Source organism: Gopherus evgoodei, chromosome 6, assembly GCF_007399415.2.
Source record: "Gopherus evgoodei ecotype Sinaloan lineage chromosome 6, rGopEvg1_v1.p, whole genome shotgun sequence".
NCBI classification, from domain to species: Eukaryota; Metazoa; Chordata; order Testudines; family Testudinidae; genus Gopherus; species Gopherus evgoodei.
The window spans coordinates 97,950,627-97,964,933 of NC_044327.1; the positions used below are offsets into that span (position 1 = coordinate 97,950,627).

The 14,307-nt window shown below is 44.9% G+C and overlaps 1 protein-coding gene across 1 annotated transcript in view; it reads left to right on the forward strand.

Moving 5' to 3' along the window:
• DEPDC1B (DEP domain containing 1B) overlaps positions 1–14,307 on the forward strand; it is a 69,700-nt gene that overhangs the window by 39,780 nt on the left and 15,613 nt on the right. Inside the window, 1 exon segment of the mRNA XM_030567912.1 lies at positions 9,888–10,028. Coding sequence (XP_030423772.1) covers positions 9,888–10,028 — 141 coding nt within the window.

Below are 14,307 nucleotides of genomic sequence, written 5' to 3' on the forward strand. Positions count from 1 at the left end.
GATTCTCATGGCTCTCTCCGTCAGGCATTCCTAAAGAACTCCAGACCAAAGTGGAGGACCGCCCCTTTGATAAGAACAAACTCTTTCCCAAAAAACTGACGAACTTCTCCACACCATGAAAGATTCAAGAGCGATACTGTGCACCCTGGGCATTCACCCATCACTTCCCAGGAGACAACTATACCAACCATACCAAAGACCACGCACACATCAGTACTATCGACCTCAATCCAGAGCATATGTCGCAACTAGGAATCGTACTAGACCTCCTAAACACAGACAAAATCAAAATCAAGCCACAACCTTCCGTCCACCAGGCAATAAACAACAGTTTTGAAGCTTTGGTTGAGGGTCTGCACTACCACCCCTTGATTCCACCGCTTACTTGTCCATTTGGCCACCGCCTCCAGTATTTCCAACATGCTTGGCAGCGGATTACACAGGACCGTTGGGTCCTCGAAATAGTTCGGACCGGTTACTCCATCCCGTTCATATCCTACTCTCCTACCCTTTCCCCTACCCCCGTCCCTCTTCAGGGACCCCTCTCACGAACAGTTACTTCGCACAGAAGTGGCACACCTTCTGCAACTAGGCGCAGTGGAACCTGTGCCGACGCAACACCAAGGGACAGGGTTCTACTCCCATTACTTTCTAACGCAGAAGAAAACCAGGGGATGGAGGCCTATACTAGACCTACGCCGACTGAACAGATTTGTGAGGACACAAAGATTCAAGATGGTCACATTGGGCAGAATAATTCCTGCATTGGATTAAGGGGACTGGTTCACAGCCCTCGACCTACAAGATGCTTACTTCCATATATCAATACATCCAGCTCACAGACGCTTCCTATGATTCACAATCGGTCACGATCACTTCCAATACAGGGTTCTCCCTTTCGGACTCTCCACAGCTCCAAGAGCTTTTTCCAAGACCCTACCCATGGTTGTGGCTCACCTCCGCAAACACGGGGTCACACTTTTCCCCTACCTGGACGATTGCCTCATAAGGGGCGACTCCTATGGAGAGACACTTCAAGCACGCTTCGCCACTTCCATTTTTCACAGCCTAGACCTCCAAATAAACATTCAAAAATCTACCCTGATACCTACGCAACAGATCGAATTCATTGGAGCTCATCTCGACTCAACCCGGAGCAGGGCCTCACTCCCATACAACAGATTCCTCGCTATCACGCAGCTCATATGTACGCTCTCTATTCGTCCCAGGACGCAAGCGAGAATCTGCTTACAACTCCTTGGTCACATGGCAGCTACCACCTTTGTGGTTCAACACGCCAAGCTACATATGCAATGCCTCCAGGGCTGGCTCAACTCCAGTTTCAAACCCAGCAGACATTCCTTAGGGATGCTGCTAACTCCTCCACCTCATGTTATAACTTCCCTACAATGGTGGACAAGTCCAGAAAAACTCTGCACAGGGGTTTCCTTCCAGCAACGATCCCCAATGCTCATGCTCACCACGGATGCTTCCCTGATTGGTTGGGGAGCGCATCTAGGGCAACACAGGGCACAAGGCCGGTGTTCTGCATCAGAGACACATCTACACATAAATCTCTTAGAGCTCAGAGCAGTAAGGAGAGCGTGCCTTCACTTTCTTCCCCTCATAAAGAACAAATACCTGCGAGTCTTAACAGACAACATAGCATGTATGTATTACATAAACAGACAAGGGGGAGCATGATCACATTCCCTCTGCATGGAATCTATTCAACTATGGAATTGGTGCATACGACATCGAATACAGATCATCGCTTCCTATCTACCAGGCTGTCACAACACAACTGCTGACGCACTCAGCAGACACTTCTCGATGGAACACGAATGGGAACTGCACCCCGCAGTACTCCAACAGCTCTTCTCCCACTGGGGCACGCCGTCCATAGATCTCTTTGCCACGACTCGAAATCGGAAATGTCCTCTGTTTCGCTCCAGAGCGGGGCTTGGGATTGCATCCTTAGGGGATGCATTCCTCATCCCATGGAACAACTATCTCCTGTACGCCTTCCCACCTATCCCTCTACTATACAGAGTTCTTCGGAAGATCGCGGACGACAAGGCTCAGGTCATCCTTATTGCCCCGGCCTGGCCAAGACAGACATGGTACCCCTACCTTCTCCGCATGTCTTCCCGTCACCCATGGGCTCTCCCCAACAGACCAGACCTCCTTTATCAGGACAACGGACAAGTCCTTCACCCCCAGCTCCAGAAGTTACACCTCACAGCCTGGTTCCTTCATGGTTCCAGACTCATGAACTAGCCTGTTCCAAGCAGGTCCAACATGTCCTCTTGCACGGTAGGAGAGACTCAACTTGTAAAACCTACCTTCAGAAGTGGAGACGTTTCGCTCTTTGGTGCTCGCATAACCATTTAGCACCCAATAATGTGACCCTCCCTAACATTCTAGAATATCTCCTGAAACGAAAACAAGACGAACTCTCGATCAGCTCCATCAAGGTGCACCTGGCGGCGCTTACCACCTTCCACGACCTATTGGATGGGTACTCACTCTTTACACACCCCACCATTAAACGCTTTCTTGCTGGTCTGCAAAATCTTTACCCTGAAATTCATCCAACAGTGGCTACATGGAATCTTCACCTCGTACTTCATGCCCTCATGAAACCTCTATTTGAGCCATTAGCTACCTCCTCTCACCTCCATATGTCCACGAAGGTGGCTTTCCTAGTTGCCATAACGTCAGCGAGGAGAGTTGGTGAAATGAGCGCCCTCATGGCCCACCCCCCACACACCATCTTCTCCAAAGATAAAGTAACTTTGAGACCACATCCTAAATTTCTTCCTAAGGTGGTGTCAACCTTCCACCTCAACCAACCTATATACTTACCTATTTCTATCCCAAACTTCACAAAACTTCACAGGAAGCAACCCTGCATACTCACGATGTGAGGAGAGCAATTGCCTTTTATTTAGAACGAACTAAACCATTTCGCAAGTCTCCACGACTCTTCGTTTCCATTGCCGAAAGGTCAAGGGGCACGGCTATCTCATAGACTCATAGACTCTAGGACTGGAAGAGACCTCGAGAGGTCATTGAGTCCAGTCCCCTGCCCTCATGGCAGGACCAAATATTGTCTAGACCATCTCTAATAGACATTTATCTAACCTACTCTTAAATATCTCCAGAGATGGAGATTCCACAACTTCCCTAGGCAATCTATTCCAGTGTTTAACTAGCCTGACAGTTAGGAACTTTTTCCTAATGTCCAACCTAAATCTCCCTTGCTGCAGTTTAAGCCCATTGCTTCTTGTTCTATCATTGGAGGCTAAGGTGAACCAGTTTTCTCCCTCCTCCTGATGACACCCTTTTAGATACCTGAAAACTGCTATCATGTCCCCTCTGTCTTCTCTTTTCCAAACTAAACAAACCCAATTCCTTCAGCCTTCGTTCATAGGTCATGTTCTCAAGACCTTTAATCATTCTTGTTGCTCTTCTCTGGACCCTCTCCAATTTCTCCACATCTTTCTTGAAATGCGGTGCCCAGAACTGGACACAATACTCCCAGCTGAGACCTGACCAGCGCAGAGTAAAGCGGAAGAATGACTTCTCGTGTCTCATTGTCTCTAAACAACGTCTATCCAAGTGGATCTCTGACTGCATCAGATCCTGCTACCGTGCGAAGAACCTTCAACCGCCCGATAACATTAGAACTCATTCCACTAGAGCCATGTCGGCATCCGTTGCCTTCTTACACAATGTTCCCATTACTGATATCTGCAAGGCGGCTACATGGTCATCTGAACACACGTTTGCAAAACATTATGCTCTCACGCAAGACACCACGGCAGATGCAATAGTAGGCCATACAGTACAATCTTCAGTACTCCCTGCCACATCTCCAAAGTCCCACCAACCTTAGTGGGTACTGCTACACATTCACCTAGAGTGGAGCACCCACAGGGACAGCACTCGAAGAAGAAGAGGAAGTTACTCACCTTGCAGTAACTGAGGTTCTTCGAGATGTGTGTCCCAGTGGGTGCTCCACTCCCTCCCTCCTCCCCTCTGCTTTGGAGTACTAGTTTGATGCTCCACGGTAGAGAAGGAACTGAAGACGGTGTGGGGCGCACACACTCAGGAAGATTCCAACTAGACCAGAGATACCATCTGGGTGCGTGCGCCCCAACCAGGCACTGCTACCGAAAATCTCCGATCAACGGCGCCAGGACGCACCATCACGTAGAGTGAAGCACCCACGGGGGAACACATCTTGAAGAACCTCAGTTACTGCAAGGTGAGTAACTTTCTCATGCCGAGAAGGAACTTAAGAAAATTCCAAAGTTGTCAACGTATTTTGCGCTGCAATCCAACATACAGGTACAGGCACATGAAACGGACAGCGCTAGCAGCGATGAATCGTATCCAGAAGTGCTTCAAGTGAGGTCGAAGGTGAAGCCAGTTGTTCTACCAAATAAACTGTGACAGATATTCGAGCTGCTGCCGGGAAAGAAGTATCTGAATCTGAACCACTGACTGATGATCCAGGAGATTGGCCGTCTATAATATCGGACAGGCAAGTGTGTGACATTGTTGCACGTGGCCCACCGCAGCAGAATGAAAGTTACGAATTTCCATTTAACGAGGAAAGACGGAGGTTCACAAGTACTCATTTCTATCGAACCATGGCAAATGGCGAGAAAATAAGACGTTCATGGTTAATGTACTCAGTTCAGAAAGATGCCATTTTTTGTTTTTGTTGTAAATTATTTGGCACTGGCGACATACCGCTACGTCATGGAACATCTGCTTGGAAAGCACTGTCAAAAAGATTTCAGCAGCATGAAACAGGCAAAGGTCATCAAGACTTTATGGTGAAATGGTTTGACCTTTGGTCAGGCATAGTAAACCGTACATCTATTGACCAACTCGAATTGCAGGCTTTTCTGAAAGAGAGAGATTTCTGGAGAAATGTTGTCAAATGCATGGTTGATGTCATTATTTTCTTGTCCGAAAGAAACTTGGCATTTTGAGGAAATAATGAAAAGCTCGGCGATCCTTCAAAAGGCAACTTTTTGGGACTGTTTGAATTGCTTGCAAAGTATGATACTGTCCTCAGCGAACTTTTACAGAGGATTAAGAAGGCAGAGAGACACGTTCAGTATCTCAGTCCGCAGATCCAAAATGAGCTGATTCAACTTGTTGCCAGTAACATTCAAGAGGCCAACATAGCGCAGCTTAAAAAAGCAAAATATTATTCAGTTATTTTGGACTGTACTCCCGACGTGTCACATGAAGAACAGATGTCTGTGGTGTTACGCTTTGTTGAATGCAACAGTGAAGATGGTGTCAATATTCGTGAAGCGTTTATTGGTTTTCTTAATGTTCATGATACAACTGGTGAGGGCCTATTGGAAGCGCTTCTTGAAAAGGCAAACAACTTAGGAATAGACATTGCTGACACGAGAAGCCAAGCTTATGATAACGGCGCAAATATGAGAGGAAAGAATAAAGGAGTTCAAGACCGCATGCTAGAAATAAATTGACCGTGCCTTGTATGTACCATGTGGAGCTCACACTTGGAATCTTGTGATCTCAGACACGGCAAAGTCATCGAAATATGCCGTTGACTTTTTTGGTCTGATTAACAGAATATACATTATCTTTTTCTTCACCTTCATGTTGGGATATACTTCAAGAACATATGCCAATATCTGTTAAAGGGTTATTGGACACTCATTGGGAGTCGAGAATTGATGCTGTGAAGCCATTGCGTTATCACCTTGAAGAATTGTGTAACGCTTTGTCATCTTTGTGAGAATATGCGCTCGAAAAGAAAGATGGCAATACAGCAACAGAAGCCGGTGCGCTTTTAGACCATGTTACTACGTGGCCTTTTGTTCTAACTGTGTACACATGGTACGATATACTATTTCACGTCAATAAAACCAGCAAATTAATTCAGTCACCAGATGTGTCAATTGATGTACTGCAGGCAGAAGTCGGTGCTACAATGAAGTTTTTGGAAGACTATCGAAATACAGGATATAACTCTGTGGTCACAAATGCACGTGAAATAGCAGAGCATATGGGTATTGAGCAAGTGTTTCCAGAAACTAGGGTGCGACGTAAGAAGAGAATGTTTGATTATGAATGTGCTGATGATTCGAGTCGTCTTTCTGCCGAAGAAAAATTCAAATCGCAGTTCTTGTTCACACTGATCAGGCCATATCTTCTGTTTCGTCGCAATTTGACCAACTCATGGAGTGGTATAAGTTGTTTGGATTTCTGTACAACGCTAACAGCCTGAAGCAGTGTCACAGAGAAAATGAACTGGAGAATCCCAGCAAAAATTTTGAAAGAAAAATGAGAGACATTGATGCCAACGAACTCATAATGGAATTGAATCGTTTTATTTACGTCATCGAGAAAGAGAGGACTTGTCACGGCAAACAATTTTTTAATGTACATATACAAGAACAGCCTTCAGGAGATATATCCAAATCTTTGCATTTGCATCAGAATTCTTCTGACCACACCAGTTACTGTTGCTGGTGCTGAAAGGAGCTTCAGCAGAATGAAACGGATCAAGAATATCCTGCGCTCAACCATGACAGATGAGAGGCTTTCTGCGCTTGCAATCGAAACAAGATTGCCAGATCTCTGGACTATGATGCATTGATTAACCAATTTGCGGAGAACAAGGCTCGAAAGAAGCACTTTGCGTAAATACAGAATACATGTACACTGTAGGCTTATGTATACATAATATGAACCCTGTATATTGTATAAAATAAATACCACATTCCAGTTTCTGCATTGTAAGGGGCCCCAGACATATGTTCGAGGGGGCCACGTTCTTTGTTGCTACGGCCCTGACTGATAGCAATCTGGCATTGCAAGCTTCCAGAACATGATCACCTTTTGCTTCTCCACTGTCAATGCAGCTCTCATTTTGGTGTCCCTGCGGTGGAGGTCTGGAGTGAGCTTAGCATGCAGATCCAGAAATGTGGACTTTGTTGCATCCCAGACCTGCCTTAGAATGTGGTTCCACTAATCAGTGCTTGTTTCTTGGGCTTAAAAGCAGTGATTCACTGTGCGGAGCTGCTCCATGAATGCCATCAGCAACCTGGCATTTTATTTGCTGTGTCCATCAGCATCCAGTTGTTGTGCTTGAACATCTCCATATTTTCCTCATTGCATACTCAGTTGTAGTAGTACTCATTTAAGTTCTGCAAATACAGGAGAATCATGTGTCCTGTATTAGCAAAGGTCATTATATCTGCACTGAGCTCTGCAGGATCCATGCTTCTTCCGGAGAGATGGCAGAAACCAAAAAGTGGTGTGTGGGAGTCGAGAAGTTTTTTTAAAAAAGGGTGTATAAATGATGGGATGGAGAAAGTGGCATAGATAGAAACTTAACCCCCAGCTGCCAGAAATTGCTGGTATCCCGCAAAATACTGTGAAAATGTCCTTCAAGACAGAGCTGGATGGCAGCACATGGGAGAGCATACTAGGATTTGCTGCATTTTACATCAGCGCAACCACTCGGGGTGAGTATTCACAAGCGCCAGTGCAAGCAGCCAAGTTGGTACTTGCACAAAGGTTGATGGCGTATGCTGATGTAACTTGTGTCAACTGAACTTTATAGTGAAGACATGGCCTTAGTTTGGTAAAGTTATAAGCAACAGAAAATGAGGGGATTATGATTAGGAGTGTACTAAATTGCAAAGAAATCACATTTTTCATGGGTTGGTCACCACATAAATAGCAAATTTTGCGAATATGTTAGTCCATGACCAACCCATGAAAAATGTGTGATTTCTTAGGAGCATTTCTCAAACTGGGGGTTGTAATTCAAAAGGGTTGCAAGCCTATCGTAAGGGAGTTGAGGTATTGCCACTCATACTACTGGGCTGCCTTCAGAGCTGGGCACCTGGCCAGCCACCGCTCTACGCTCTGCCTTCAGAGCTGGGATTTCACAGAGAAGACCAAATTTCATGGTCAGGGATGTGATATTCAAGACAACGAATTTGGTAGACCCTTAATTATAAGTGTTAGGCAAGCTGAGCTACAGGATGGCTTTATGGCTCTGTCTATAATATATACATGAGGTTTGATGACCATCTTTTTTTATTACTTTTTGAAAGCAGAATATCTTGTTTTGAAAGTGGTACTTTGTAATGAATACTATGTAGAATGCTGACAGTTTGTATGGATGACATATGTCCGAGGTTCAGATTTAGTGACAGCTGTGGTAATTACATAGTCATTGTAACCTATCAAGGATCATTTAAATGTCTGTCAATTCACTGTTTGAGAACTAAAGCTTAGAAAAGTCTTCTGCTTTGAATGTGTGTGTACTGATTGCTAAAGCGTTTCTAGCCATGGAGAGTAACAAAACATTGAATCTTAAAGCAGGGAATGTTATCTATCATAATGAAATATGTTTGCTATGTGTTTGAATATTACCCATCTAGATGTTTCAGTACCTTCATAAAAAAACTTTAAAAGCAGAATTGGTATTTTTACCTCTGATGTGGTTCCTTTTCCTAGCAAAGACTAAGAAGCCATTTTGAATCCCATATTTTTGCAGATGTCTGTCATAAGCAGTCCCTGTTTGTATTTTCAAGAAGCACTACTACAGCCAACTAAATTTAGTGAATAAAATATCAACTTTTTGTGTTCTGTTTCTTAAATCCAATAATTTTTCCCTCTCCATTTCAGTGAGTTGGCTGTAGTAGTACCTGAAAGTTCAAACAGAAACTGTATATGTCATCAGCAAAAGCCTGGGAGGGGAAACCACAGCCGAGGTACAAATATTAACTGTGCTTTAACTTTTGTGTGTGAAACTACTGAGTGTGTTTAGATAGGTAACAGCTGTTACTGAATTTATTTTGAAAATAAAAATCATATCAGTTGCAGTTAGATGATACTGATTAATGTCTTGCTCTTTACTTCAATTCCAGAATGATTTTAGTAAGCTATGTCTACACGAGCACTTTCAATGGTATAACACCCTGAGCAACATAAGTTACTCCGAAGAACACGCTGATCTGGACAGTGCTATGTCGACAGGAGAGCGTCTCCTGCCAACATAGCTACCGCTGCTTGTTGGAGGTGGTTTAGTTATGTCAACGGAAAGCTCTCTTCATGGCATAGAGCAGTTACATGAGAGATTTTACAGGGGCGCAGTTGCATTGGCCATAGTTAGTATTCCTATTAACACATAGTATTTGAAGATAAATGCTTATACTATCTGAAACCTAATTAAGTAACAACTTCAAACATTCATCTCTCATTGCATAGCATTCTAGTACTACTGCATTTCAAACAAGGAATGTAAAACTTGAGAGTAATATTTTGATTAAAAGAAATGGTTCTCAACCAGGGGTCTGAGGCCCCCTGGGGGGCCGTGAGCAGGTTTCAGGGGGTTCACCAAGCAGGGCTGATGTTAAACTCACTGGGGCCCAGTGCAGAAACCCAAAGTCCCACTGCATGGGGCTGAAGTCCGGGGCCCTGAGCCTTCCCACCTAAGACTGAAGTCGAAGCCTGAGCAACTTAGCTTCCTGGGGGCCTCAGGCAATTGACCGATTGCTACCCCCTAATGCTGGCAATGGCTTTTATATGCAGAAAACTAGTTGTGACACAGGTGGGCTGTGGAGTTTTTTATAGTGTGTTGGAAAAATCTTAAACGCCTGGTGTAGAGCAGTAAATAGCAAGGAGTGGACTCATTTTAAGGAGAGTAAGAACTGTGTGGATATTTTTATCGTGTATTATGTCTTTTCACTAGATTAGTTGCAACTACTACTTTGAATAATTAGTTTACATTTTTCCCTTTTGAAACTTTCCTTTTATTGGCTAGAAATGAAAATAGCTAACCCTGTTTGTGATTTCATTTCTTCTCTTAGGGCCCAGTTGTTCAGATTTGAAGCAACCTACATACATAGGATTTGAAAGAGATGTCTTCAAAACAATAGCAGACTACTATGGCCAGATGAAGGAACCTCTACTCACATTTCATCTTTTTGATGTTTTCGTCAGTGTGTTAGGTAAGTTGGCTTGTAATATAATAAATAGAAGAATTGTGAACAATTTTATGACTCTTCCCCCACATTGCCACAAATTATCTTAACTTTTATAAGGATTTAACAAGTCTCTCAATTTTTTTTACCTATTCCTTCTACTGTAACTATAAATAAATATTCTAATATGTAAATACATTTTGATAACCAAGACAACACAGTGCTATTGTTGCATACCTTAAGTTGTGTTATGAGGCTGATGGTCTTGGACCATGTTTTTAAAGGTATTGAGGTGTGGCTGAATGACTTAGATAGCTAAATCTTATTTTTAAAAGGGACTCAGCTCTTAAGTTCTATTATTGACTTTCTCTCTATGCACTCTGTATACATTTTATTCTTGTATGCTTTTACTAGCTAGCATTAAATTATCTGTTTAAAAAATCCTATTCAATTAAAATCTTTCCCTGTTCTTTCACATACTTTTTATTTGCATGTTACTTTCCATTGTATGTTGCATTTCACTTCACACAGCATTGACTGGGTTTTATTTCACAGCTGCAATAATCTTCACAAATAGAATACAAAAAAACCCTACTTCACCTATAGCAATGTTTATGTGAAAATGAAAAAAGTTTTGCACACTCTTTTTCAGTTAAAAGTGGCTTATGCACTTTTGAAAATAAGATTTAGGCAGTACTGAAAATTTTTACTCCAAGAGCATAAATACTAGTAGCTGGCCTTTGGTGAATCTGTTCTGTATGTAACATGGAGGAGGTTTCATTTCTGTCTTCTAAAGAGAAACCTGATCTGTAGTAAAATACAGTGATTATGTAGCATAAGAAAAATGCTGTCTTGTGGCAGAAATGTATAGTGTGGTTTTTAAAAATTGATTAAGAATATTGTTTTCTACAAATAATGGTACTGGAGCTAATCTTAAAGCTTGTTATTATTAAGGATATCTGAATAAATAGGCTTCAAACCTTATGCCTCCTGCAGAAAGCCCATGCCTGTGAGTGACCCGCACTCCAGCTAAATGCTAAAATGCTTGGGTGAGACTTGCACATGAGATCACTGTCAGATCTGCCACCAGTTCAAGCTGCATACGAAGGAGGACTGGGAGGCCAGTTTCAAGACCCTCCTGATGGAAGTGGTGCTCAGACCGGCTTCAGAGCTAAGCCGATTGGGGTTGGCACAGTACCTTGGTGTCTATACAGAGTGCTCCTCTTGCTGCATGGGACTCTTGGCACCATTCCCCATCGCCGGTGCTGAGAAAGAAACATAAAAAACAGTGGTGCAAGAGAGGGCATTCCCTGTATCTAAGAGAGGACAAGCACAGGGAGTGGCGTGCAACCTGGGTCTGGCCACTCTTCTGCCCCTGCTCTGCAGATTGCACCATCGACTCCGCCCTGTTGGCAGGCTCCGTTGAGTCTGCTGTGGGACCAGCTGTTGGCACTAGGGAACATCGTGGCACCAGCAGGAACGTGGTGCCATCCACCATGGAGGCATTCGTTGTGGTCAAGGATTTACTGGCACTTTCAGTACCAGCATTGCCGGCAGTGCAAGAGTTGGCACTAGTGGTGAGGGTGAACAGAAGGAAGCGTGCTGCCTTGAGCCCTCATTCAATACTGGAACCCTTGTTGGCAACCTGCTGCACGATTTTTTTAATGGCACGCTGCCGCCTGCTGGGATCCCGGCCCCACTCAGCCCCCCTGCCCATGGCTCTCTCCTGCGGGGGCAGGAAGCAGAAGCTTGGTTCTGTCGGCAGCCAAGCTTCCACTTCCCCCGCTCTTCCCCCAGTATGCTGCTTTCCTGCCCTCCTTCCTCTCCTTCCCTGCACTGATCGCCCTTGCGAGGGGATGGGGAGAAGTGGAGCTGCAGTGTGCTCGCTGTTCCAGAGAGGAGGCAAAGAAGAGGCAGGGATGGGGCCTTGGGGAAAGGGGAGGAATCGGGGCATATCCCCTCCAGCCCCCTGCCATGAGCTGCTCATGGCAGGGGGCTGGGAGCACTTTCACAAGCTGAGCACCCCAGCCCTCTGCCCTAACCCCTGCACCCCACACACACACCCTGACCCCTGCACCCCCATACACACACCTAGCCCTCTACCTTGACCCCTGCACCTCCCCACAACTCCAGCCCTGACTTCTGCGCCCCCCAAACATTTCACACTCCATGTCCTGATTCTTGCATCACCATCCCCACCACCACCACCCTGAGCATCAAACAGGAGCTCCTGCACACACACACCCACATTCCCACCTGCAGTCCTTGCACCAAATGGGCGCTGTCCCTGATAAGCGCTCCATACCCAAACCTCCTGCCCCAACCCTGATCCCCCTCCCTCATTCTAGCTCCTGGCCAGACCCTGCACCCAACCCCCAGACTGCTCCTTCATCCCAAACCCTGTGCTCCGTGCACTCCCACCCTCAGCTCAGTGCAGAGAGAGAGGAAGAGAATGGACTCGAACCAGGGAAAAGGTAGGTACCCTCTCTGTGTGGGCAGGGCCAGGACCCCAGATCAGCAGTGGGCTGAGCGCGGCTGGCAGCCAGGACACCCCGGCTGGCAGGAGCTGGAGGACAGAACCCTAGACTGCTGGTTTGGGGTCCCAGCTGCTCAGCCCACTGCCAGTCTGGGATTCTGGCCACAGGCCCCTTGCCAGCTGGGGTCCCAGCCGCAGGTCCCTCTCAGCCCGCTGCTGGCCTAGGTGAACGGAACGTCGGGCCGGCAGCGTAAGATCAGCATTTTAATTTAATTGTAAATGAAGCTGCTTAAACATTTTGAAAACCTTGTTTCCTTTACATACAGCAATAGTATAGTTATATATTATAGACTTAGAGGGAGACCTTCTAAAAAACATTAAAATGTATTACTGGCACACGAAACCTTAGGTTAAAGTGAATTAGTGAAGACTCGGCACACCACTTCTGAAAGGTTGCTGACCCCTGATCTAGAGAGAAACTGGCCGTGCTGATGTCGACATGGGCTTCCCTGCTTCAGCACCAATCCCTGGATACTCTGCACTGGCCCTTGGAGCTGATGCATACCGCACCTCCGTGGTTCCTGAAGATGATGACTCATCATCAGAGTCTGAGGTGGAGTTCTGCACCCAGCAGAGGGGCCATTACTAGTGCCTCACCAGACAGCCCTACGTGGTGGTGGATCACAATGTGGGGATTCCTACCAGACCAGTAGGCATTGGCCCGTGCAAATGCAATTGCCTTTTTGGAACCCTTGGGGTTTTCCACCGAAGCCTGGCCCTCCTTCTAGCTGTTCCTACTCTGTGATGTCAGAATGACTCCTCTGTCACACCGAGCAGTGCCCAACCCAGACTTCAGTACTGAGCCTGGTACTGATCCTCAGGAGCTGGAATTGCGGGTTTCAGTCTGTGCAGAAGGAAAGAAGGAGGGCCCACTGCCCTTGGGGTCTCTATTGTTGTTGTTCTGTAACAAGCAATGTACATGCTTTCAACTTGAAAAGATAACCTTTTTTTCCCTTTCAGTTGAACAGAAAATCAAGGAAAATTGCATTTGCAGAAATACATGGAAAAATCACAGTTTGCAGTTAGCCGTTACAACCACAGAGAGACAGGAGGTTCACTCATTGCAATTCCTGAAAAGTTGAACATTATCCAGAAATTATTCCTTTGTTTTTGTGGGATTTTTTTTTTATTAGGAAGAAAGATGTGGGTAAACTTGAAGATGTTGTGCAGGATAATTTTCAAACTACAGAGGAGCTAAGGTCCCAAGCTACAGTGATATTTATACATTGCTTAATTTACATTCTGCCTAATTCAGTGATTGTTTTCATAGGGATTCTTCTCTACCTAGTTGGTATTATTCAATCACCAGTGATAGAAGCATGCTGTGAGTTAACCCAGCGAGACACTTTTTGAGTTGTATGTGCACCAATGTAACAATGTGCCAAATAAGCATTTTTGTGCTTTAAAGATTTATCTTTGATGTGTTAACTTGGAATCATAATTAAAGGTGGGGGGAAGAGGGTAGCTTTGGTGTTGCATGAATACATTTGCCATTGAGCTTAGCAAAAACTATTTTCAGTAAAGTGAAATTGGGTGATCAGTACTGTAACTTATCTTGAATATTCTGGTGTCAATTTTGGGTGCTATGCTTGGACTAGAGCAATGTAATAGTAGATTTCTTTTGTTGTCTCTGTTTTATTAGCAAATAACTTTCACGTAATGCAGGGTGCAGAGTTTTCAAATGCAAATTTGAAGTGCATGTGTTCTCTTCTTTCTGAACCTTCCTTCTAAAAGAAATTCTTAAATAAGTTCAGGAGGACGATCAGAAAA